Here is a 27,350-nt window from a genome sequence, read left to right as displayed (position 1 = left end):
AAAGTGATGGATAAATTAAGAGAGAAATTGCCCTGGTTCGGTGCAGGAAACAATGCAGATGAGAATGGCCAGCAGAAGGAAATGCTTTAGCCTTGGAGCGGATGAAGCCTTTGGCTAATCTATCTGGCTATCAGAAACCAAGCGTGCTGGGGACCTTCAGGCCACTTGACAGCATCACGAGGCAAAAATGGCAGTTTTCCAGCGGCAGCCAGCCAGGAGTTTCCAGACAGACAAGAATGCACCACAGTCACGCAGACACCCTCCACCTTCAGTCTCATGACACGTGGCCGGGAGCACCTTCTAACTCCAGATGGCACTATATCTGTCTGTCCCCTGTAGAGCGGTGCGGGCCCAGAGGATCTGGCTAAACTGGTGGGGCAACGCACCGAGTGAGAGAGAGCGAAATTGCCAAGGTGAATCACAACAACAGACACAGCACCAGTCTTTCTCACAGGCCTCTCTCCAGGGTCAGTTTCCTTCTTTGCTGCCAAGTGATGCTCAGACCCCAAAGACATGCCTTCATGTGTTTTCAGATGTTCGTCCCTCCTCCCCGCTGCTAAGGAATTCTGTTAACACGACAGAAACAACGCAGCTACGGGAAAGCAGCTGGGATTTGGGCTAACGTACGAACAGAGCTGTTAACTCGCTCCAGATTGCAGGAGTTATATCACTACTGATTAACCTCCCTTGACTTCCAGATAACAGACCTGAATTTCTAGGGCTAGCAGTTTAGCTTGTAGAGTGATCAGACTTGATCTGGGAGTAACTGAGAAACAACAACTCTGGAACCCCATGATACCATTTTTATAGTCTTTACTTCGAGAAGGGCTGTGCTTTCAATTATTCTGCTGTCCTCTCACTATGCAGATCTTCTCTGCAGGAAACACAATTCTCTCCAGAAGATTACGTCTTGGCCCCATACTGATAGAAATGAATGGGTTTTCTCCCATCAACAGATTCCGTGTGGATCCAGGCTAAGAACAGATGTAGCTAAGCTTTCATTCTCAAAAATATAAAACAGGCAACATGTTAAAGCTTGAAACCCAACTCTTCACAGGTGGATTTGAATTAAAAGTCGTCGCTGCTTCTCTGGATACTAATAAGTGTTACTGATAGAAAAATGAGGCATGCTTGTCCAGTTGCTTCAGTCTAACTTTAGGTATCTATGTTTGAATACATTAGCATTAGCTTTTTACGCTGTCCTCTTTTTACTCTGCTGGTCTGAGACCGTCTGTAGCCCATTTCAGACAGCCCATTTTGGATGCTGTCATGAGAGACTTCATTTCTTTTAATACCTTGCTGTTCTTGCTTGTGTTTTTTAAATGATTTGTCGGATCAGAACAGGAGATTTCCAATAAGCTTTATTAACAGAGAGAATGTATCATCTCAGAAAGTAAAGTAGCGAGTCTATGAAGAACCAGTAAACACGACAAAGAAAGTCTTCTAATGAATTGGGTCCCATTTTCTGAAGTAAACAGGCTAAGAACAGTGAAAAACAATGAGAGAGAAGCGTAAGAAATGTGTGACAGGGGCTAACGCATCTTCTCACTTGTAAACCACAGCTGCAAAGCAAACTCAAGAGCACTTTTGCCTTTTCCCTGTACTCCTAAAAACTAGTCACCATGAAGTCAGTAACTTTTTGTTTTTCCTGGTTGGGATGAGATGCGCATCCCAATGCAATCCTGATGCAGATTTGTGATCTGTGATTAGTTGGCTCTTGCAGACATTATTATTTTAATGATGTATCTGTGCTCTTGTGAAAAAGCCAGTTATCACACAGATTCTCCCATATGCTGAAGGAGATAGTTTCTTCCGTTGGTGGCCAGTGGAGTTAAGACGACATTTAAATCACCCTAGTGCCAGTGTGTAACAGACCATATCGGCAGAAGAATTCATGCCCAAAGGCACAAAAAGGCTCACAAAAAAGCACAGCAAAGTGCCGTTAGCCTTTCGCTACCGTATGGCCCTGTCTAAGTGAGCCACCTGTCGCTGCTCCGTCTGTTGACCCATCTTCCAAGAAGCAACATCTGGCCCATAGGTGGTTTAGAGGCCCTGGGACCCTGCTTCTGCTAAGGAGCACCCTGTACACTGATCCAGCCTCCCTGGAGTGCCCTTGCACACGTCCCCCCCACTCCATGCAGGGATGGGTTGTTCGTTGCATTTGGCTGCTAACAAGGGGTGTTAGCAAGGCAGGCAAAGGCATAGGTGGCCAGGGGAGGCATCTCAAAGCAGCTCTGTGTTCTCCCACATGGATTTTCCTCTAAGGTCTTTGTCAGTCTGGTTGAGAGGTCTGGCAGCGCTGGAGAAACAGGTCAATAAAATAGGAGGCGGATGAGGAGGAGGCAGAGGATGGCTCCGGAGCTCTGTCACATGTCTGATTCCCTCTCCACAGGGCTTGAGACCAGAACGGGATGTCTTCTGTGTGTGGAGGAGCAGAGCGTCACTCTGTTTGGATTTCTCTTCCACCACAGCCTCCTCCTTGTTTATTCAGCACTTTAACAGTGTCTCCACAGGGGCATATGAAAATGAGAAGGCAGGTGGAAGCAAAACAGAGTTTCATGTGTTTCTGCTACCTCCCAAAAGGAAAGAGTGCATGGTGCGCTCTTCTCAGTCAGTTTCTCATCTGGCTCTGGCAGCTCCGCATCTGTTGTACGTGGCAGGTAAACTCCCTGCTTCCCTTCAGACTCCAGTATCTTCAAAGACACCATGCAACCTGGTGTTTTCTGCAGTAGAGGAAGCTGAGCCCAGATTTGATCTAACCTGAATTAGGTGCATGCAGTCATAGGGAGGGCTTTTGGGGAGCCTTTTTGCAAGCAAAAAGAGGAAACCCTGACTGTAATCAGAACATAAGCCTCCAGATTCTCCTGAGAGATATAGGAATGGCTCCCTTTTTCCAGAGGGTCTGGATATGCTGTGGCTATAAAGTGTCCCTGGTCTCTTTACACTCATGCATCTGCAGCTTCACCTCAGTCAGCTAGAGCTCCACAGCGATCAGAAGAAAACGAGAAAGAAAGAAGAATAGCTGTTAATATGCTTCTCATAGCAGCTTTTAAAGCAACCTGTTTTTCACAAAGAAAGGGCCCTGTAAGATTGTCTGTAAGATTAATGGCTGAACATGCTCCTTGAGAAGCAACAAAAAAAAAAAAAATAACTGCAGACAAGCTGCAAAAGATGCAAATGGCAAGGGATGTATCTTCTGCTTATTTTTATTTTGTTACACGAGGAGAGACCTCCCAAGACTCCAAGCTGGTCACCGCAGCATAACTCTAGGCAGGGCTTTTCCAAGGCATCCAAGGGCCTACGAGGATAACAGCCAGGCCCACCACCTCTCGTTGGACATACGGGTGCTTTGCAAATGGGATGCATGCGTGTTGCATCAAGACAGTGCTGTAAGCATATTTTCTGGGCTAGGTTTTTGTGTGAAGTTGAAGCCCAAAGGTTAATTCACTTTAGACTAAAAGAGATTTTCTCTCTTCAGCTTCCTTACATCAGTGGCTGGAACTAGCTCAGCTAATTTCCTCACTTTCTTGCACTGCATTGCTTGGTAAGCGCTTCTCATATATGCCTGTTACTTCCTCCTAATTTACTCACTGCTAATAATCAAGAAAGGCCTAAGCAAGGGTTCGGTGAAAGAAACCCACCTATGAGCTGAATCTCTAATTTCAAGTGCAAAGTAATAAGTTCTGTATTATAAGTTAGCCTACTGATGTCCTAGTGAAACGGACTATCTCAAAAACACTTTAAACGACCTTTTTTTTATGTCAGAGTGGGTAGGTGAAGCTTCTCTTTGTGACCCTTTATTTAGCACGAAGGACATGTCCTGCATTGAGGTATAAGCAGACCTGTCTCCAGAGAGCAAGCAGTCTAGGAGAGGAGCCAGGCGCAGTAGGAAATGCAGGCGATGCAATTACGGACAGGTCTGGTTACTGTGTCAAACCCTGCCGTGGTCCAAGAACCCCACGAGCCTCCGTCGCTCGGCCGGATTATACATCTCCCCCGCTGCCGGGGGGGTTCGCCTCCTCCAGACAGGCTGCTGGGATGCAGAGACAGGGAAAGAGGAAGCCCCATTTTCAAGGTGGTTGAGGGCAAGTGTTGTGCATTGACGTCCTCACCTGCGAAATGAGTCGCAGGCTACCGCGTGCCTCACCAGCCTGCCGGCGAGCGTTTCTGGAGCCCTGAAATATCCCCGCTGGAGCCCCGAAATATCCCCTATTGGGATGGCCTTATCTCTCCGCAGGAGAGGGCTGTAAAGGCACTGTAAAGCTGGGGTAGGGGGAAGAAAATGGAAATCTCTTCAGAATGAGTGAGGTGGAAGGGCTGCAAGGAGGACGAGAGGGTAGATATACGATGGGAAACGTGGCTCGAGACAGAGAGACTGGACGGCCGGTCTGGCACAGGCTAAAATAAACTGTCGGGGGAGAGGGCGAAAGGGTCTGAAAACAGAAAGTGGTAAGTGGTGCGCCCCACAGGTCCCCCACTGTAGCAGTGGGAACCAAGCTTGGACTTCAGCTGTGCCCTGAGTCAGGAGAACCATCATTTTAGGCAGCCGTAATTCTTTTTCAGCCTCTGGAAACCGAGCCGAGTTGGCAAATTTCAGGCTACAGTAAGGTCACAAATGAAATCCCTGGAACTTGCTTTTTTTCCTGTTTTATCTCAGAGCGATAACCTCTTCCATTTATTTCTCCAGTGTGACACACTGCACCAGATCACACAGAATATGTGTGAAAGATGGGAGGTAATGAACGGCATCCTGTTCTCACTCATTTATAAAATGTATCTGCTATTGACTTTGGGCCAAACTCTGATCTCAGTTACAAGAAGACAGACCCAGGCTAATTCCACTAGGAATTTATATGGTTGCATTTAAGCTCAGATTTTAGAAAAGACTGTGGATTTGGGGGGTACTTCCATTTTTGGAGCATCTAGTTCAGGATAGCTTTCATGGATTAGCCCAGCCTATCCAAAAAGCAGGCTGATTCAAGAAGTCTTAGGCTGGCCAAACCAAAACCAGCAGTCAATTTAGCAAAAAAACCACATATATTTTATCTGAGGAGTTCTCCCAACTACTATGCACTGAACAAGTGAAAAAGAAAGGATTTTTGATAGTATTTCTTGAGGAATCTATATAAAGTCTCTTCAGATTGGGGTAATTTTCCTCTCTCCTATTAAGATTTTATGACGTACTCAGGGTACACTGCAGCCCTCTGATAGACATGCAAGGGACATGCACCAAACAAGAGCTGATAATTATTCATTTCATAGCTTCGGGGGTGGGGGTGGGGGTAAGGGGGGGGACTTTCTTACTGAATTTACTGAAATTCATCACAATTTACAACAGGATGATAAATGAAATTAACATAGTGATTGTTTCCATGCAGAGAAAGCAAGGACTGCTAGAATTCCCATTTTTCTCCACTGGAGAAAAAAAATACTCTAGGTTCATTCAGTTTGTTTGTTTGTTTCCTGTCGAAGCCCTTCTCAAAAATATCAAATATTCTTCTCAATTACTGTCTACTGATTTCTTGAATTTTTTTCTCTAGTTTTGGTTGCTCATTGTTAGGAAATAAAAGTTAGAAAACAAAAAATGCTTCCCTATGCTTCTGGAAGCTAAAATTATTTAATATGATCATCAGGCTTCTTGAATTTGCTTCTGGCTTCACCAAATGCATGCAAGTTTTTGTTATTTTGCTTTTTCTAACATCACCTGTTAATAGATTTCTTTCTGATATCCAAATTTCTTCTGATCAGCCTGAGTAATGAAGGAAGGATCCTGTTCTACAACAAATTTCCAAAAGATGGCACAAAACTAACAGACCAAAAAAAGAAAAAAAAGATGCTCTGAAGGATAAGAGGACTTACTGCTAGAAAATAAGCAAATGTATTTCACGTTATACTTTTTTAATCTCATTTCATTATCTGGGAAGTCATTTCAGCGTTAGACAATACTTTAATGAGACCTAACATCCACTAAGTTTTTTGTTTTCCCCATGTCTGAATATTTACGTCAGTCTGATTAAGTAATCTTTATTTGCATCCCTGGGTAAAAGGGGAATTTTTGTCTAGCTGCTCAAATTCATTCATTTTCATGCAGGCAGTATCTCAAACTGCTTAATTCCAATAGCTGTTCTTAGCCTTAGAAGCATTAATAGAAAGTTCTGCTCAAAGGACCGCTCTTCATTGGTGCATGTAAATAAAAGCAGATAAATCGTGCAGAAATGCCAGAAAGCAGAAAGGCCCATTCCCTCTCTCTCCATGGGATCAGTTTCTCATTTCAGCCTAGTCGTAAGTGATTGTAGCAGATAAATTGTCCTGGCCTGTTTGCCCTTTTCTCTCAAAGCAGACTCCTCGCACAGTAAAATGCAATTTCATCCCACTCAGTGAGTTCCATAAAGGCCATGGAAATTAAAGGCACCTAGGGGTCAGTCTCTGCAGTATTGAGGGAATAAAAGATTGCATAGACACTGTAACTTAGCTCACCGCTGGCATACTACCAACAAGAGACACTCGTCACCAGTTTTAAATCAAACTCCTCACACGTTTCATTGGTGGCTTCTGTTCCGCTAATTGCTGCTGTGATATTGCCACCACTAATAACAAAATACATGGTGGAACAACGCAAGCCACATTGAGTAAACGCAGGAAGGGACTAGTGTCCTCTCCAAACCGAATGCAACTGCCACAGCAGTATCACATTCAGGGTCTGTGTCCCGCTGCCCAAGGTTAAATAAGGTAGACAGCTTACTCAGGTTTCTGAGTCAACAAGAAAGTCGAAAAAGACATGAAGTCAGCTTTGCTTGACTGTAACAGAACACCCTGAAGAAGGCAAAAATCGCTCTGTTTTGCCCTGAGATAATCAAACTTCATCTTGCCTTCAGTGACCTTCAAACATTTTCCCGTAAAGAAATGCGTTCTTGGAAAGGCTGTACCCAAGCTGGATGGGTTTAGGCTGCAATTGATGTCATTACTTTATATTCACCAGGGTCTTCCTGCTACAAACTTTACTAATTTACTGGAGGACCCATGCACAACGAGCATCGGCTCTGGAGGCAGGGAGACAGGACGCTGCCCAGGCAGAGCCCTGCAGGCGAGTCGGCCTCCGCATCCTTCCCCCGCACGCACCCCTTGGCCCTGGAGAAATTCAGACAATGACTTTTGGCCCACATAAAGGCTCGGCCTAGCCAAAATATTCCCAGGACTCGAAAAATTGATTGCCTCTAAAATTGTCATCACCTTTTGGGCTGATAATTTGCTTCTTGCAGCTCACTCCGGACAGAGTGGCCAGGGATCCTTTGAAAGCAGTGTTTAGAGGCAGTTTTGGAGCAGAGTGTGCTCTGTTTCCCAGGCTCCAGGAAAATGCTGTTCGGCACTACCGGCAGTCAGTTCTAGCATAATCCCTGCAGCTTTCTGTCTTAAAGCTGCATCTTAGGTTTCACATGAAAGCGTCTCACATGAAAACCTCTTCTAGCTTGCAAGAGGAAGATTGAAAATGCAAATCTTAAAGGCTCAAAAGCAACAAATGGATAAAAACACATAGAGAAGGATTTTTTTATATCTAGCAGTTCTCTTTCTAAACGAATCTCAGGATTTTGAAGGCTTGACTCAGGGTTTTTAAATGTCTCAGGCCATCAGTAGTCTTGTTTTAGCTCACAAGACAATGTTTTTAAATAAATAAATGCTAAGTGTAAATCTTCCATAACTTCAGGAGAGCTCCTTCACTGATACTGTCAAGTGTTTGCCTGAAAGGTTGGCCATGAGCTCTTGGGAGTTCTCCCTTTCACTGGTTTGTGTTGAACAGTTATCTTGTCGTGGAGATCTTCAGGAATTTCACTTTGTTCCTAGCTTCTTAACAAACATGGAAAAGACTGAAGCATCTACCCAGTAATCAAGGTACATGAAGCACATTCTGCTTTTGGATAGAAGCCACGTCTAGCTTCGCTGAGCTGATGTGTACAAATGTCTTCCAGCCTTCGGGTTGTCTTTTGGACTTCATTAAATTACTAGCTGAGACTCAGGAAATAATCTTATCAGGCCAGAAATATCAGCAGGCTGAGCTCCACGGGCTCTTCTGTGGGGCGGCGGAGGGCAGCTTTCTCCATCACCTTCAGGAGGCAAGGACGTTTGAGTCTTGAGGCTCTCCTTAGCACAAGGTGTTTGCTTGGAGGTGCGCTCCATAGTGCTGTTGCACAGATGCGGTTGTTGAGAGACCACAAGAAGTCAACTTGTAGACCAACAGAGGATGCAAAAACAAGCCTTTTAAAAGGCTTACTGATGTCAGTGTGGTTTTATTTTGATAAAAGGGGACTCAGGAGCACGTAGAGTTTGCAAAAGTTGATTGGTAGGGTACTATATGCATTAACGGTTTTCTGTGATGAATCTGAAGTGTTAAGCCCAATCTAGAGAAGAAGGAGGATGCTTTCAAGGTAGCCCATGTGATGAGATTGAAATGCTCTCTACACACCCCTCACACCCACCCCTTTTAGGTGTCTGTGTCTGCACAAATCCGTGTGCATGACTGACTCCTTTAGCACAGCAATTGCTAGGAATCTGTTAGCATTTCCTTATAAATCTGATTTCTGACAGATTTATACCCAGACTGTAGAAATTAACTGCTGGAGGAAATGTACCATTTAGTCTCAACATGAACACATTTTATTTTTCTACATGGTTGTTTTTTTTTTACCAGACTTTAAAATTTTTAGAGGATGGAAAAATAGCATTATGGTTGTTTTAATGCACTTTTTTTACAGTGAAAAGAACCTCAACATCTTCGTAAACATATGAAAACTGTCTGACACAGTAACATATTTCTTGAATAGTCCTCTCTGGGTTTTTCTTAAGAACAGGTACTAAATAAATATCAGTTATTGCGTCAGCACGTTATCTTTAACAGAACTTCCGTGAAGAAATAGCAGCTGGATAAAATAAGGTTAGCAGGTGAATAAAATCAAGTACCAGAACAATCAGTGCTGTTGATATAGGGAGCGTGGCCCTTCCTATTGCAACATATGCACCACTGTTCCTTTTTTCAAGACCTAGTTGACAGTAAATGATAATTAAAGATAACATCCGATTCACCTTGCAGCAACCTAAAGTTTTGCTGCAGAGCGTAGTGAGCCCCGGGTGAAGTATTGCTCTGTGTTGCACACATACATACCTGTTTTATTGCAAATGAAGACACTCGTGTGAAATAACTAACTTTCGCACTATTTCTTGAAGGGGACTTGCCCTGCTACCTATCTGCATCCTCCTACTGCAATTTACGGCTGCCCCCTTCCGTCCGGTCTCCCAGGCGTTGTAGGGGCCTGCCTGCCCCCTCATCTCTCCCCAGCACCCTCTCCTTGCCCACTGCTTCTCTAACTTTTTGACAATTTTGGTACTCTTTGGTTTCTCTGTGTCCGCAAAATGCTTCTTGCTGCAGGTGGCAAAATGCCCCTGCATTTGCAATTGCAATCCACAGCGGCTCACTGAGGTGCGGGGCAGGGGCGCCGTGGTGGCAGGCAGCTTTCCCCTGGTGCCGCCGCTGCTGCTGCTCTTTCTGAAGCTTTGCGCCATCCTTCAAATCCTTTTGGAGTCAGTCCCCGCAGGGCTGCAGCCCACAGTCTGAAAAAAAACCTTCTTTCAGACTAGCCAACCCAAAGTCTTTCGGTTCTGCCTCACCAGCCACACTTTCCGGGCCTCTGTCATTCTTGTTTGCCTTGTTACTGACACTAGTTATGTTGTCCCTGTGCATCATTTCATACACATTCGTTTTCAAACAGCATTATAAATAATGACCGTTTCATACCTCTGGGCTGGAAACGAGGGAAGGAAGCGATAAAAGTCTCCCTTAATCCAGAAGGCACTTTCATTGACAGTAATTTCACATGCTTTGACAGTTTTCTATGAAAGGACCCTGCTTATGGGGTCCAAAGGATCTCACTACAAGCAAAGCACCTAATAAAGTCATTCTGCACCATGCTCCTGTGGAGAGAGAAGTTCCAAGCAGGAAAATGAGAAGTCTAATTTTTTCGGAAGAGATAGGTCCCACGGCTGTGCCAGTGGGATACCGGAGTGGAAATTTCCTTGTGCACCCACCCAGAAAAGATTATTTTCCTGTGGCTCAGTGAGCAGCTCCAAATCAGGCCTGGAGGCTGACTCCTCCAGCAGAGACTGCGTAAGAGACCTGGCAGCTCTGCCTAACAGCTTCTCATAGCTTTTTCCCAGGGGAACAGTCCACTGCAGGTATGAGGAATAGGCTTAGTTAGACAGTAACTCTTTTGTCTTTTCTGCTGTTTGTATCTCAAAACTTGTGATCTGTAAAACATCTTTTAAAAAATGAGGACTTTGGAAATCTCTGCTGGGATACAAATATAGGAGTAAACTGACAAATAAAACCGAGCGTCAGTCCGTTAAGAAGGAAGGTGCCTTCAAATAAACATTCTTGTTCTTTATTTATCATCCGTACATGACAGTCTTTTAAGAGGCCCTTTCGAACCCTTTCTTGTCATAGACATCAAGGAGATACTTGGCAACCTCTGAGCAACCGTTTGTGTTTTCTGAGAGAAGTAGCTTTTGCCATATCTTTAACTCAGAAATGGAGGTCTGTTTCTATACTAGTCTGTATTTCCAAGAAAGTCCCAAGAGTTACTATTACGTGGGAAGAGCCAAACTCTGCTGTCTTGCTTTTCCTAACATATTCCCTCACCAAGGGACCTTAGGATGGTTAAAAAGACGGAGCTGTAATTGCCTCAGAGCCAGCACATCCCTTTCATGCCTCAAATTTCCAGTGGGCTCTTCCCACGGACATCCCTGTGAAGTAGAAGGCACCTGGGGGAGCAGCAGGCAGATTTTTGTGCTTTGGGGGCAGGGTGGGAGGTGGGGGCAGAACAGAAGTATGTCCTTGATGACTCTGAAAATCAGTTTCAAAACCAATTAAAATGTGTTTCGTTACAGAATTAGTAAACTGATAAATGTTTTTTGCTGCAGAGAGTGTGCAATAGCGGGCATATTCATGCCTGCTCAGGATCCTTAAACTGGACATTTTAAACTATCTAGAGAAAGGTTGCAAGCACTGCTCGCTCTGGTAAAACTATTTAACTTAGGCTATTTCTTTGGACAAGTTTTGCTTTCAGCAAGGCAAAACACTCAAGGCATTGTGCTTAAATCCATCATAATTCAGCAAAACTCTTTAAAGACAGCAAAAGAAAACATGGGAGTCAAAGTGACTTTAAACTAAGCAAGTACTTATGTGTTTTCTTCAACCTGAACGGGCTTTTATGCTCAGCTTTAAGTATATTCTTGCTGAAATGCTTTCCTGAATTAGGGGTCCTGACAACATAGGATTACCACGTAGATTTTATCTGAAATATCATTGGGAATAGAAAGCTTGCATGCTTTTCCATAAGCTAGTGAATAGTCTTTATTATTTAGCATATAAACAGGCTGTCCCTGTATCTCTGTGAGCAGATAGCACTAAAGGAGAGAAGAGATTTTTTGCATTTATCTGCAGAAGTATAATGCATTCTTGGAACTCCTAAGAATAAACCCTCAGATGAAAAGGGAACAAGAACAGATTTTATCTCTCCATATTGTAACAGGGTGGAAGTATTTCAATAGTCCATGTGATAAACAAATAGCTATGTCAATACCCACACACCCATCAAGGTAAACTAGTACCAGACTGAACCTGAAATACAGTCCTCTGCTACGGGAGCTCTGGAACAATGAGATGACCTGGACCTGAGCTGAGACTGAGGCAATCAGCTGAGCTGCAGCTAACTAGGGTTAGATTTCTTTTTTCTTGTTCTATTTTATTTTGGTGATTGAACGTGATTTACAGTGCAGGTGAGCCACATGACTGGCCCTCACAGAAAATGTAAGGCATGGACTGGAGAACGGAAAAATCCAGAGTTTGCATCCCAAGGCAGGAACAGCAGTGTAAGTGCTGTGATATTTGTTGCCTTGAGGAGCTTACTGCAATGCTGTGAAGCCTGCCGTTGGATGTGGGCAGTTGGCAAGTGCGCTAGGATAGTGTTAGGATTTCTTTCTGGACAGCTCCTCGAAGGACAGCAACCTATCTTAGTAATCTTCATACCCTTTGTTTGTCCGTTCAGTTTTGTCAAGCCTCGAGCAGCGGGGCATTTTTTTTTTAATAAAAAAACTCTTCCTGCATTACAACCATTGAATATGGTGGTTTATTCTAAGCAGAAATGATGCTGTTCAGACTATGGGTACTTCCAACACTGCCTACCAGAATCATGGCGTTTGAAACTTGAAGGAAGAGGCCAAGTTCTCCGGTTTGCTAGTTCAAGTGCAGTTCACTTTCTGACCAGTCTCTGTATTTGTACCTCTGTATCTGTAATTTCTATTCCTCACGCTGTATGAAATAATTATCTTATTTGGGAAGGAGAGAGAGAGGAGTCAGCCATTTTCCCAATATGCTCAGATATCTACTTCTTACCTGCCCCCTCAAAGAAATGCTTCACTCATAGGATGAAGTATGTTGCTCCAAGCTCACAAGAGTTTCAAGAGATTGTTCCATTTTCTCAGGATTATTGCTTCCTTGGATGATGCAAGCAATTAGCAGTAGCATTTTCTGTGGAACATAAATTAGTATATAAGAGCCATCGTAGCCTTAGGTGGCTTTAATGTGTATTTCTAATTTTCTCCTGGTGCCCCTGATGCATAGTGTGTCAGTCTGGCACACAGGCACTGCCAAGCCTGAGACAGTTGTCCAGGGAAAAAGATGACGCCTGTCTCCTGTGCCTGCATCCCCTGTGCTAGTGCTGTGAAGCCCTACCAGGAGGCAGATTTCCAGCTAGGTCCTATCAGTAGCCTCTCCAGAATGTAATGCAACTGTGGATGGTGCGATAGCGCCTTACTCCTTGATTAGGCGAAGTTGTGACAGAAAAGGAAAAGCTTGTCCAATGCAGTCGCTTAGTGCAGTCAGTTCACCTGGGTCAGGTAGCTGCTCCTTGGCGTGGAGAAGAAGGAGGCTTCCCACATGTCCAATAGCTGATGGTTCTTATTTATGCATGGACTCTCCTAGCTGTGTTCCTCAGGAAGAAGTGGACTCTAGGCAGTTCTTCTTTTAGAAAGCTTTGCCTTCCCATTAAAAGTCCTTTATAGTTTCTTCGGGTCTGCTTTGCATGCACAGTGGCGGTCCTTCCCCAGCAGTGGGAAGAGACATTTCAGAGTCCTGCAGAGGGGCTGTAAGACACAGAGGAGAAAGGTCCTTCATGATGGAGTATATCTTACCAAACATACTGCAGGTTACTTTGTGCCCTGCTCCTGTTACGAATTTCCAGCCCAAAGAGTTATTTGCATTGCCCTCCTGCACAAGACAGCGTAGAAAGGAGCAAGGTGCAGCCTTTGAACCAGTGTCAGCCAGGGACCTTTTGCTACACTTTACTCGGCCACCTAGGATTTCCATTAAGATGGGGTGTTCTCCAGTAGAGCAAAAGACTTCCTTTTGGATAAAGTTCCCTGTATCACTACAGTGGCATTCAGCTCTTTCTGTGCTGTCTGCTTTAATCTAGGGCCTATAGGTTTTCAGGCCCTTCCACCCATTGCTGGCATTTTCAAGACTGTTTGAGTCCCCCAATAGTTAAGCTACTTCCCTATCTGGTTAGGTGTCAGTTTAATGTTCCTGTCTCTAGATTTGTTTTTTTGTGCACTGGTTCCTCCTATGCATATTTCCTCTGTGTCCTTTTTTTTTTTTCTTTTTTTTTTTTTTTCTTTTTTTTTTTTTTTTTTTCTTTTTGCTGCCCCCTTGCTTATTTTTCCTGTTTTACCCTGTAACTTGTCACTGTCTTCTGCTTTGCCATTCAATTCTCCCCTCCCTGGGCAAGGAATGTTTTCTAAAGGCCTTTTCAGAGTTTTTGCAGAGGCTTATCATATTGCGTTGTCTTCTTCCTGTTACCCTAAAGTGAAAGCTGACATCTTTCAAGGCAATGGGAAAGTGTCCTTTGTCTAGAAGCTCAGTTTCAGCCACATCACTCTGTGCACCCATCCGCTCTTCCATGCTCTTCCTTCCCTCTCTTTTTCTCAAAACTCTTATGTTAGCAAGCAGCTGCTAGGAAGGAGGTAAACTCATGTCTCACCTGATGCTTTGGTCTGGAGCGGTAATTGCATTTCCTTACAAATAGCCTGCAAGTTGTGTGTGTCTCTCTCCATCTTTCCTCCCATCGTCAAAAGCAAGTGAAACAAACAAAAACTGTTCCTGGTGACGCTGCCTTTAGCGTGTGTCACCTCTCGACCCTCTGTGGTGAGCCAGATGCTGTGCAGGTCTTGCAGTCATGTCATGCGCCTGCCAACTGGGTCAGTCTGTTGGCCTATCAGGGAGGAAGCGATCTGCTGCAGTGAAATGAAGCGTCTGTCTTTTGCTTTTTGTTTTGTTTAGTTTTTGCTTTGCTTTGCTGAGCTTGGATTTGTGAGGGGAAACCACCACTGACTCCGTGCCTTAGAGGGAAGTGGGCCACACTGCCTTGGTTCAGCGAGAGTTTATGTGCGCTCAATCTTTCCTGAAGTTTCTATCTCGCAGACCCAGCGGTTTCCTGCTTCCTTCTTGCTGGCCCTGATCTCTGTAGAGATAGTGCCAAAGCAAGAGGAGCATTGTCTTAAAGCCAAAGAATAATTCTCCTAACTTGTGAGCACTTGATTCCAGCTTCTGGCAAAACAGGAGGCTCCTTAAATGATCTTCTCATCTGAAGGTCCCAGGAATCTGTCATACTGCACATTATTTGTCAAGACTCAGTCTAAAAAAATACCTAACTAGACTGAATACCTAACCAGCCAATTAATTGTATTACACCACCAAAGCAATGAAAAAAAAAAAAAATGTGAGCAACCTGATGAAATAGACCATAAATGCCTGTTAAAAGATTTGAGTTTTTTTCGCCAAGGTTTTGTTGTTGCTCTTTTTTAAAATCTTGGTATGTTCAGACCTAATGGATGCTATTCCAGCTCTGGAACCATTAAGCATGAAGGACATGAAACGTGTCCATCTATGTGAGTGGTGAAATGGAAATTCTTCTCTGTACAGGAAGGAGAGAGTATCTGACTGCTCTTAGTTTTGGCTTTGGTTCTCATTGAAGACACCCTTATAGCTTTTGCTACCTGTGTTGCTTTACTCGTCCAGCGCAGCACAGAAAGCTTTTCTGCAGACACAGGTACCTCTCCACGCCTGGTCTGCAAGTTAGGCTCACCAGGGAGGTCAGAGTGATTTGGAGAGGCTCAGTACTCAGTGGGATGAAAATGTAAATGGCTTAACTGAGACACAGAGGGATTAAGTGCTACAGCCAAGGTTTCATGGAAAATCACTCTTCCCTGCAGATCAGGGCTGGACAGTTCTTTAAGTTGCCCATGAGCAAGTCAATAGGGAATCAGCTTGTGCGTTTAAAGGCATGGATGAGCTTCACGTGAGGGAATGCAGACTCAGTAACGCCAGTTCTCCTTCCGTTCACAAAAGGAGACTTGAAAGGTCTCGATCCAAAAGCGGACACATTCATATCCTGTGAGTGGCCTTCTGGTGAGGACAGCAAACCTCCCTTCGTGCTGCAGCTTCTGCTTAACTTTGTCTCCTTTCGGTCATCAGCATCTCACTAGTCACCTTCCGTGGGTATGAGCGTGCCCTCTGATTTTACACTAACGTTTGCAGAAGCTCTGTTCAAAGAGGCACGGATACTATTTAGTTTAGGTTGCAAAGCCCGTCCCTCTCAGTCCGTACCCACAGATCCCACGGGACTCCTCTCAGCAGACTGACTCACCTTTCAGGGCCTGGGAGTCCTGCTGTTGTAGCTGCTGTATTTCAAAGGTTTCCTTTGGAAAGCAAGAGAGAGGAAGATAATGCATTTCCCTGTTTCAGGACAAAAACGGGTCAGAGATCCCGCAGGTAAGCTCAGAATTACGTGAAACGGCTGTGGCCGCCTGGGACGAGATAGTCTTAAGGAAGTTTTACAGCAATAATTCATATTTGAGAGAGTAGTGTTTGAAAGCTGCTATAATTCGTATTCCTGTTTTTCTTAAAGTGTTCGAGCAGTTCCCTTAGAAGGGAGCGGGTTGCACTGTCTTGCACTGCCTCGTGAATACTTGCATTAGTGGGCACTTTGTTTGTTCATGCTACCTGCAGTTGTTTGCAAGAGAACTGAGGCTTCTGCGTTCGGAGAAAAAAAAGTGGAGCATGCAGAGTTTTTAAACATCATCTTATGCATGACATTTTCAAATTGCGTTATAGCATGTGATTTATCCTTTCAGTAAGTTAGAAGTTTGGTAGAGAAATGCAGAACATACCAGCTTTGCTGTCTTGTGCTTGTATAGCTGAAGGAAACATTACAGAAGAGAAAGGAGGTGCGAATTTTGGTTAGGTGAATAAAGAGCAATGCAGAGACACACTGCCTACAGCTGTGCTTTACCTCACCATTGCTGCTCATTCCCACTACACATCTTCCTATCCCCCCTGCGCGAAAGCAGTATGGAAAACCAGTGTTTTGGGGCTAGTTATGGGCTGAGTGAAATGGGCTCTGATGAACACCTGCTCTCAACCACCACATTTCTTCCGTTATGTGGCTTTAACGGAAACCCAAAACCACAGTTAGTGTTTCTTGTACTTAATTTGCAAAATACACTTACAGTTCATAGAATGAATACTGGCCTTAGGCCATAAAAAACTATGCATCTTTTGCAAGGAAAAACTAATACCAGAATTAAATCACTGGAGACTTTTTTCCCTCCCCTAGCCCCATGCAGTTTACAAAGCTCAGACAGATTGGGACTACAGTGCCAGTAATGCAGAGAAAATTCTCCTGCAAGATTTATAGGACAGTTTTGAACATGTGATGCCAAAAACGAAGGGAAGGGGCACTCCTCCCAAATATGCGTAAAGCCCTTATATCATGGGATCTCTCTGAGAGCTACAGATTATTCCCATCTCTAGTAATCAGTTCAGAGCAATTGCTGCTATCCAAAGCTCGCTTACATCAGCTGGGAAATAACTGTTACTTTGAAACTCCATGGTGATCTGCTTTTGATTGAGCTGCTGCTTAACGGAAAAGCAGTAAGCAAGAAGACCAAAACAATTATAGATAGCTACAAGCCCTGTTGTTACTACAGCTACCTTTATAACTCAATTTGAAACATTCCATTAGCCAGCATGGCGGTAATATGTTTTTTTGGCAGAAGCTCAGCAGACGTTATTTCTTTTTTTTTTTTCTCCCTCCCACGATTAATGCATTAGCTTTCTGAGGTCTAGGACACCCTCAGAACACTGGGTTGAGTTGCAGGAAGAAGTCTTCTAATGAGGTAAAAGGAGACGATAGGAGATAGTCAGGCTGTCACCAGAGACAAGCTTTAAAGTGAGGTTACCTGTTAAGACTCACCAATGCTTCAAAATGCATATTACTATAGATGGGATTCACTCATCCAGTTTTTATCTTAGGGCGTATTATGTAACAGGCTTGTGTCCTGTTATGTCACATCAGGCAGGTATTAATCGACTAACGTACAAGCTACTAATCTTGTAGGTTGATGGAGAAGGAAAGTCTCTTCCAGAAGGCAAGTCGCCCCATTTTAAGATTAGTGTCGAAGATGGCAGTCAGTCCAGTTACATGAAGCTCAGACCACCCTTCACCCCTGAGCTGATGGCAATCTCTTGGCCAGCCTTCTGTCAACACTGGGTGCAAAGTCCTGCTTGGACTGGTGCTAGCTGGGAGAGGGTCAGACTACTTTTAAAACATGACCTCTCTTCCTGTGTCTAGACAAGGCATAAATTTATCCCAGTCCAAGAGGTTATAACTCATGCTTTGAGGGGCCAGGAGAAAGGAATGAGTTATTACAACAAATTAGTACTCCTTGTTTGCATTTCATTAGCGCGTGGAGGCCTCAGTCAGGATCAGGATCTGGTGAGACGTGACGCAGTGAGTGGTGGGAAGTGGAGGGGTCCTGAGTTCTCGAAGGGGTCAGAGGAGTGATTTTCTTGGCCTGTTGAGGGAGGTCACTGCAGGCAAACAAGATATCATAGAAGAAGAAAAAGAAGTTGGCATGCTGATGACCACTGGAAAATAAGGAAGGGACCTGAGAGGCACATTAGCTGTACAGACAGATGGGATTTTGATGGAGCAAAGAGGAGTGGATATATTCCGCGCACTCTCTCTTGTCTCCATGAGAGAAGGTAGCTCAAACCATTCTGAAAGTGCCGTCAGCCAAGGTGGCCTATTTTCCCAAGCGCTTTGTGCTATAAAGGCAGTTTTACTTGGAAGGTGATGACATGGAAGTCAGATGCAACTGGGACTACCTCATCTATATCCTCAGAAAGAAGAATTTGAAATGTACGGGTTGTACTTGTTAATAGCTGATTTGGAGAAAAGGGCCTTTTCCTCGGATTCAACTTGTGCAACAAATGGTAGGGAAAATCACACTTTGCTTATTAGAAACGTGCCCCTTGGGTGCCTTTATGTTATAAAAGGCTTTAACTATCGGAGAAGTTTCGGGTAGATGCTTTCAGCTGTCTCATCACCTCTGGTGGAACTAGTCAGTAGAGAGACCAATTGTTCTCCCTCAGAGCAGGAGTTCACCTTTCAGAAATAAAAATAGTGTTTGTTCAGCACTGTAACAAAATTTCTTAATTCTTCAGCAGGTCTTGAGACGGCTTCCCAAAGACCATAAGGCTACAGTCCCTCCCTTTTAAAGACATTTCACTTAATTTTTGCCACATGAAAATTAGGGGCATGTTCTTGCCAACTTAAGCTTGCTCTATAATTGGCATTGAGATGAACGTGGTGGTGGCAGCCCTGCTCCAGGCTGTATGTGCACAGGAAGGGGCGGTGCCTCTAGCCCCTTGTCCTTTCCCTCCCTTGCGTAGAGTCGAATCAGAGAGGCAGCACCTCTGTGCCAGGCCATCCAAAAGCAGAGGGAGGAGCATTCAGCTTCTCACCCACTCCTCCAGGAAAAAGGCAGTGGCTGGACAGTGGCAGCCCAAGGGGTGGATTCAGCGTTGGGTCACCAGTTCAGCATCACTGAAAAACACCTACTCCGTGGCAATGCCAGGAAGCCACCTTATCCAGGGCCTCGTTTTATTAGGCACTACACAGATGCTGCACAGCAGTCTGTAATGAAGCTCATGCGCACAAAAAAAAAAAAAACCTTGAAGGAGGAAGGCAATTTAAGGAACTGCAGAAAAATTACACCACCCTTTTAATGAAATACACCGGAGTTCAGTAGAAATTTAAGGTTGCTTCATGGACTGGGGATAGCGGAAACCTTCCTTTCTCCTAGTGGGGATGTGGGATAGCATATCTCTGAGGTGCTCATTTATGCTCCACTCCCTGTGTCAGTCAACCAAACAGTGCTCGGTAGTTAATGCTCGTGGTGGCAGCTGGCAGAGCACTCACAGGACTTGTCAGATCCTCCCTGCCCCATACCTCTCCGCTTGCACGTGCATATACTTACTTTAAAATCCAAAGACGATTCAGGAAAGAAAACGTAGACCATTCTGATCTGTATTCTCGTTCTTGTCTTTTCCAGCCACTTCTACATCTACAACTGGGACAAGTCATCTCACAAAATGTGACATAAAGCAGAAAGCCTTCTGTGTAAATGGGGGAGAGTGTTACATGGTTAAAGACCTCCCAAACCCCCCAAGATACCTGTGCAGGTAAGAAATCTTATTTGCCTACTTTGGTGGAGCCGCGATGTTTCATAAGTGCTTTTTTTTTAAAAAAAAGGGATACCTGAGCAATTTCTTCTTCCACACTTAATTGCATTATATATTTCTTCTTTCTTATGTTTGTGGATATGAAAATAACCTGCCAAAAATGACCTCTGTGTCATATATGTTATGCACAGCAGAGGTGAAGCAAGTAAACTTTATGTAGCCTGATGTAACATGTTTATATAGCATGAAGTAACGAGAAAAGGAAATAGATATTGTAAACTAAATATACATCAAATAGGAAAAAAAGTTGAAATAATGGTTTTGGAGAAGTACCCTTTATATATAAAAAACTGTGATTATTTTTATCATCTGCTCTAGTAAGTAATTATCTGCTTTCTGATGCGACTGGATTCACAACTGGAGTTGCTACTGCTGTGTTAAATGTGTAAAAAACAATGAATAGCAAGTTAATCGGTGGAGGCTACCATTTTGTACAAGGATTTTGATTCAGGAAATCGTATAAGCACGGTTTTGGTCATAAGTGTGCGTCTGTGCACCTTTCTCAAATCTTGCCCTGCTCGGAGGCAGGCTGTTACAACAGTCCATTAGGTTGGAGAAGATCCATTCAGAACTAAGACTCTGCCTTATACCCCCCTACCTGTTAGCACGTGATATTGCATTTACCTCTGGCGCTGACCTGGTCTTGGTAAGTTAGTGGTTCTCTCTGACTTGAGAGGGAGCTCAGCATTTAGCACCTTCAGAAATGCTCTTGGGACCTAGCAGGACTCAACTGAAAGGGGTCCCTTACATGAGGGTGTGCTGTTTTTCGGACAGACAAGAGGTGGTGGTCAGCAGAGCAAGTAGTTTGCTGTAACGGCATAGATTTTCAGTCTTCTAAGAGCAAAAATCAAACTCCAGTAACTGCGAAGGAGACTCTGAGTGGCAAGAAGGAGGAAGGTCTTTGATGCTTTTATTAGGGCAGGAAGGCATAGACTGCACTGCCCTGGTGTTAATTATAAAAACGTGCAAAGTTCTGCTTTACTTGTGCGATTTCTTTATTATAGAAGGATCTTACCTGCACTTTATGAGGTTTGTTTTGCTTTGGTTTTTCACAGACTACTCTGCTGCTGAAATCATGAATATTTCATTCATTTTAGAATCATTTTTAGCTAATTTGAATATGGAAAAGTTGCTGGCTCCAGTGGGTTGGATTTAGACAGGGGAGGAGGGGAGAAAGAGAGAGAGAGAGGGAAAGAGTTATGTTAAATTTACATGCTCTTTGCAACCCATCAGTACAAGATGAGCCGTTTGATACAGCTCTCCCGGGCATGTACCAGAGCCTGCCTCCCTGTTTCCACTTCCAGTCCAAACACCCCTCAGATCATCTCAAGGCAGCAGAGCTGAGCGTATAGCAGACTTCCTACTAATTAGTGTTGCCTTGACGGCTTCGGAGATACCTTTTTTTCACGGTGTTTTGGGACCTTTTTTTTTAATTCAGGGTCTGGGAGTATTTGCTCTTTGCTGTTACGGTTTGGCTAACTCTTTCCAATGAAATGTTTCACAAACATTTGAGCGGAGTGGGGATTTTTGCCCTTTTATGGACAAGAAACAACCTTTAAGTCTGGGCCCGAAGTTGAAAGAAAAGGCAACTTCCAAATTTGGCAGATATGCATCATTCTGAGTTGCCCAAGACCTATCTGGAAAAACCATCAGCACTGTAAAATCAGAGAGAATGAATCTCATTTACAGTAAGGCAGCGGAAAAGGATTCTTATCCTGACGACAGTCACAGCCACAGTTATTGTGTAGGCCTTCTGGTATGCTTTCCAATACTTGCCAGCACTGAAGCTGTATGTACTACAGCAAAACAAGAAGCCATATCGCAACACAAGAAATGAAAGGATGAGTGCTTGCAAGTGGGTATGCTAGGAAACGGAAGCGAAAAAAAATAGGGTTCTTTTCTGGGTGAGTAAAAAATACAGATATACGCTTTTAATTCTAATATTCCAGTGTTAATTAAAATAAATATCTATCAAGGACACGCTGCCTTCATTGTTCTGAGAAACTAAATCTTATACCAGAACGTGCCTGTGGAAACAGAATGCCTGAAATATGGTACTTGCTCTTCGTATTTCTGCCTAGTAGCGAGTTCGCATTTTTCCATATGGTCCATCTGCTGAGAGCAAAAACAAAATTTCTAAAGCACGAGCCATATCATTATAATGTGGTTTTATCCCCTACCAAAAAACATGATTCAGATTTGCAACAACTATGGAATGTTCCAGGTAGTATCTCTAGTTTTGTGAAACCTTCAATTCTATTAAAAGAAATGTCTTAAGTCCATCTTCTTTTGTTGAAATCTAGAGGTATGTATTCCAAAACTGTTTTTGTAAAACACGTGATATAATGATCCAGACTGGATCAGATTTTGCTCTCCTAGATACTGATGTGAACTTTGAGAAAATTCCCTCCTTTTAGGAGGTAATTACAATGAACTACTCAGGAAGCATGTGAAGACTTAGTAACGTATTGTATGGCTACATCTCCAGTAACATGTATGTTTCCTGTAAGTATTTTTAATTATGGTTCCAGACTGAACAAAATAATCTCCAAATATGAAAGATGAGAAGGAAGCTTTGAGACCAGTTAAATAAATTAATATGTAAAATTTTCAGAAGTTTCATAGGAACATTTTGTTGCATTTTGAAGATGACCTAGACTTTGGAAGCCTGGATTTCATCAACTTTCTGTACGGCAGGTTTCTAAGTCGCTTCTGCGCTATTGGAAATGTGTCCCAAAGCCACTGAAGACACAAAATCAGATGGCTTCTTAAGCAAATATAAAATTAAGACCAGCATTCCTAGTGTTTAGTTCTCATTTGAGAAAAACTCTATACAGTATTTCAGAGACTTCTTTTGTAGAATCCTGCCATGAAGCCCCTGCTGGTGTGACTAATTTGATCACTTACTAGCAGAGATCTTCTTTTACAGTGCTTTTGCTGTTACTGAAGAAATGAATTTAAGGTCCTGATTTCACTGGTTGAAACAGTGCTTTTTTCTAACAGAAGGATGTTGCTTCCCTTCTTAAAAGCAAAAGAGTGAATTATGTATTTTTTTAATGGTATAGAGACCTTCTATATTCTTATTCATGTAAAAGCCTTAGTGGAACAGAAATTGATGGAAGGTTCTTGAGAACAACAAAGAGATTAAAGCTTTTTTCACAGTGCTAACAAAAGTTTTGAGGAAATTGGCTCTAGCGGCAGAATAGAAATGCTAGTTCTGACCTCAGCTATGAAATAGGCCATTAAATTAAGTATTTCATGAAAAAAAAGCATTAATATACTTGTTTGTAGGCAGCAGATGAAATGGGAATTTGAAGTCCTGATTCATTCAGCCACTCTTCTCCTGCTGAAAAACACGCGAGTGGTGTTCTGAGAAGCGCGTCTCTCCTGAACACACGCAAATACTGCTCTTTTCAGACACTGTGTGTAGAGGGAAAAAAGCAATTCATTTAGCATATTTGTGTTTCACCGCTTTGGTACTGTAAATAAATACCTTTTGTTGGGCAGAAAAGAAACTGCACGGCTCTGGTTACACAAATGTCTACTCAGAACGACTCTATTGCCTGTAGCAGCCTTTCTCCAACTTTTGCCGGTGTCACAATAGGAAACTGCACATGGGTAATGACGGAGAAAAGAAAGATATAAAAGAAACAGTGTTTAGAAAGGCTGAGCGGGACAAGGTATTTTATTAAGGACAGCATGACAAGCTGTTCGTAAAAGCACAGTCTACAGCAAACAAGCTACCAAACAGCACCGGAAACTGTGCTGCGTTTTATATCTCAGCCGTAAAACGCCTTTCGCATTTGCACAGAATCGGAAGCGGACGCGATCGTCTCGGCCCTGTCTCCGCCGGCCGACCCTGGACCTGTCCGCGGTGGCGGGTGCCGCCGTTCGCGCGCTGACGGTGCTTCCAGGGCGAGCGCAAACGCATCCCAACCGTTCCCAGCGCCGTTTCGAGAGGACTGACCTTGCTCGGTCTGGAAACGATTTTGGTATTGTCCACAGCAGCACCCGAGTCGTTTTCGTCACCCCCACAGCTGCACCGCTGTCTGAAAACGAGCCAGCCCAGGGGCCGGTGGCAGGAGCACAGCCCGAGGCCATCTGCCCGCGCGAGCTCCTCGGCGCCCGTGCAGGGTTGGGCTGGCCACGCACATCGGAGCGGTCCTGGAAAACAAGGGCTGGTGCCGATGAGAAGGCCAGGCAGCTTCCTCATGCAGGGTATTTAACAAGTCCGCCACGGTGCAAAATAAAATTGAGATAATGGGGGAAAGAGTTTTTTACTCCCATTGAGTAACACAAAGCCAAATGACGTCTTCCTCCTTGCCCTGTAACATCGCCTTTTCATGGCAGAGTTGTCCTCGTTACCTCTTTCTCAGTTGAATGAGTCGGTGGAGATTGGGGTCTCACCCCACACGGTACCGCACAGACTCATCAGAAGATGTGATATTGGCTCTGAAGAATATAAACTCTCCTCCCTTAATAAACACATGTATCCAAAAAATCCTCTGTGGATGCCTGAAATGCACCTTTATTATACAACAGTCACTTCTGCATGGTTTATTTCAGCAAGATACTGGTGTTTATGCCTGACACCACTGCAGAGTTTTTCTAGAAGTACCTCTAGGATCACCCCTGCCCTGGGGGCTAGAAGCAATTGCAGAAGAGCAAAATTTAGAAAATCAGGCCACATTTCAATGCACGTGAAAACCTGATTAATAGAAGAGATGCAGCATTGTTCTGGACAACTTGCAGTTGTAAATAGGAAGGCTCTTGAGCCCCTGGCAAGTAAATGATGAGGCCATGCGAAGAGGACATGAGCAGCCAACAAGGAGGAGGAGCAGAAGAAAAGGAGACTGCACTACAGCAAAGTTCATGGATAACACCAGAAAGGCAACGCAACTGAGCCAGACACGGGGAAGTAGATATCGTGTGATTTATGGTTACGTGCTGAAAAGGAGTGGATCGAAGAAGGAAGAGGGAAGGAAATCTATAGATGTTTTATGTGGTGGAGAGTCATGCAGACTTACGTCTGAGGGGAACCACAGGAGCTGGCATTGCTATGGAGATATTTTGGGAGCATGCCGCCAAGCTCTGTTCTGAAATCAAGAATAAAGATGAAGAAAGAATTGAGAGCCAGCAGCAGGGAAGAAGACAAGCAAAGCACGGAGGAGAGAAATTCCTTCACTGTGACCAAAGAGCATCCTGCACTGAAGTTTTCCATAGATGAACACATGAACTGAAAGGGCGCACAGCTATGAGGCTTTGAATTTTGAAAGCACCTTTGCCTAAACACCGTCTCATCTTACTCACTGACTGGACTGACTCATTTTCCATTTGTCAGCCATGTTAAATACACTTGCTATGGGTTTCAGGTTACCTTCTCACATTCTTTTTCTTTTTTCCCTTTTTTTTTTTTGTGACTGTTATTTTAACTATTCCACCTTTAAGGAGAGTATTTGAAGACACAACATGTCATTACAGAAATAGCACAATCATGATATTTCCATAGATCCTATGTGACTCCTGAAACCAACGGTGTAAACTGCTGTTATACGCTGCATTGCAAGTTGAAAAAAATCAGTCTGGTCCCTTAATGAGACGGAATTAACTTGAATAATGAGCCAATGCTCATTTTTACTAGGCCTGATTCTTCTTTTTTTTTTTTTTAAAACAGGCGAACAAAAAATCCTAGATTTTTCTCTGGTGCGTTTTTGTTGTAAATTTTGCCAAGTGTTATCTTCTTCAAAGGTTACACTTTCTCCCCTCTTTTCTGCTCATTTTTCACTAAGGCATAACCAGGAGGTCATTTAAAGCTCTCCCATCTCCCTAGGCCAACAGATGTCAGTCTGATAGTGCAGTGGTTTTGGTGTACTATTGCTTATCACGTTTTTGCCCTTTAGGTGCCAACCTGGATTCACTGGAGCAAGATGTACTGAAACTCTGCCCATGAAAATCCAAAACCAAGAAAGTATGTTAAAATAATCTGAACTTTGCTTTCTTCCCCAACTACAGCAACAAAATCAATAGTACTTGGTGTTTTCACAGTTCAGCTGGAACTGGCCTCTTTATGCACTAATTTATGACCTGATTCGCTAAACTGGCATCTGTACACCATGGCATTATCGACCTCCAAAACGTTTCTCATTTGTGTGATTTTTAATCTTTCCGTCCATTCACAGATGCATTTGTATTGCACACGCTGGCAGCTTTCTCGTTTGGGAGACTGCTGTAAAGTGCCACTCTAAAAGAGCAAACTCATCGAGATGAGTGATGTACAGATCTTGTTTCCTAGCTGCCTTGTGAAAAAGTACACTCTAAAAGCAATTTGGGAATTCGGAACGGTGAATTTCTCTCTCATACCTTGAAACGCACTTTGATCCGGACTGGTTTGGTTTTGGTCGGTTTTTCTAGGGGGGATTTCTTTTTCGCTTCACAGAGCAAGCGAGTTGCTCTCAACATCTTGAGCCATTTTGACACGCTAAACCGAGATTCAGTTTCTGAAAGTGAACTCACCAAGTCGTATCAGTTCACACTGAAGGAGCTTCTTTCTTAGCATATATTCACCTCTTCTCTTTTCTCTGTTTTTTCTCTACCATTTTTTTTGTTTGTTTTTCCTCTCAGGTGCCCAAATGAATTTACTGGTGATCGCTGCCAAAACTACGTAATGGCCAGCTTCTACAGTACGTCCACTACCTTTCTGTCTGTGCCGCAGTAGAAGCATGCTCAGTCGGTGCTGCTTTCTTGTTGCTGCATCTTTCCTCCGATTTTTTTTTTTTTTAATCTGTAACTCGATTTGTTGCCTTAGGCCTAATATTGATCGTCTCTGCCTGTTGCATGAAAATGATAACAAAAAGCAATTGCAATACTCTCCTGGATTGTTTGGCGTTGAGGTTATGGGGAAATGCAAGACACAGGAATGCTGTGAAATTAACACTGAATGGTGTGATATGGACTCCCCAGTGATATGAAGCAGTAAAAGTGCAAAAATTACATTTTGAAAGTCTCACGTTTTATTTGCCACAAAAAGCATACGAATCGTTATACAGGGCAGTATACTCCCCCAATAAAGGGACACATAGCTAAACCTCTACTTTTGTATGAGATTTGTACTTGGAATGACAAGTTAAAGGTAATTCACATGCTTGCATTGTTTCGAGTGAGCGCGCTCAAAACAGGATGAAAGTGCTCTTTCGGCTCATTGTTCAAGTTTCAGTGGAAAGAGAGCACAGAAGAAAAGAAAGAAAAAGAAAAGGGGGAGGGAGGTCATAAACAACGGGGGCTGACATTTTTATTTGTTAGTGACAGGTGCAAAAGATCAAGTATTTCAGAGCCAGATTAATTGGCCAAAGAAATGTGCCACATAGGCCCCCGTTGGAGCTCAACACACGCACACCCAAAAAAGAGAGGAATCTGTCTGTGTGAGACTGCTGGTTAAATCCACACTGCAGTCGGATCACCTTGTAATATTTCCCATGGAGGGACTGGTTAATTATTATTAATTGTCAGCATGAAAGCAGAAAGTACACTGAATATTTATTTTCTTTCATAGGCTATAACAAAGTCAAAGGGAAAACATAAGAAAATTGCATAGGTTTTACATTTTTAATGTATGTGTGCTATTCATAATTAATAGTTGCTGGCATCAGAATTTACTATGATCTAA

General features: G+C 43.5%; 1 protein-coding gene across 7 annotated transcripts in view; it reads left to right on the top strand.

The window, feature by feature from the left end:
* NRG1 (neuregulin 1) overlaps positions 1-27,350 on the top strand; it is a 420,325-nt gene that overhangs the window by 369,596 nt on the left and 23,379 nt on the right. For all 7 annotated transcript variants that reach the window (XM_068928358.1, XM_009687597.2, XM_068928359.1 and 4 more), the window contains 2 exons: positions 19,498-19,627; positions 26,309-26,367. In XM_068928358.1, the coding sequence (XP_068784459.1) occupies positions 19,498-19,627; positions 26,309-26,367 (189 nt within the window). The remainder of the gene's footprint in view (positions 1-19,497; positions 19,628-26,308; positions 26,368-27,350) is intronic.

This window comes from Struthio camelus, chromosome Z, assembly GCF_040807025.1.
Source record: "Struthio camelus isolate bStrCam1 chromosome Z, bStrCam1.hap1, whole genome shotgun sequence".
Classification (NCBI taxonomy): Eukaryota; Metazoa; Chordata; class Aves; order Struthioniformes; family Struthionidae; genus Struthio; species Struthio camelus.
This window is presented reverse-complemented; position numbering and strand designations above follow the sequence as displayed.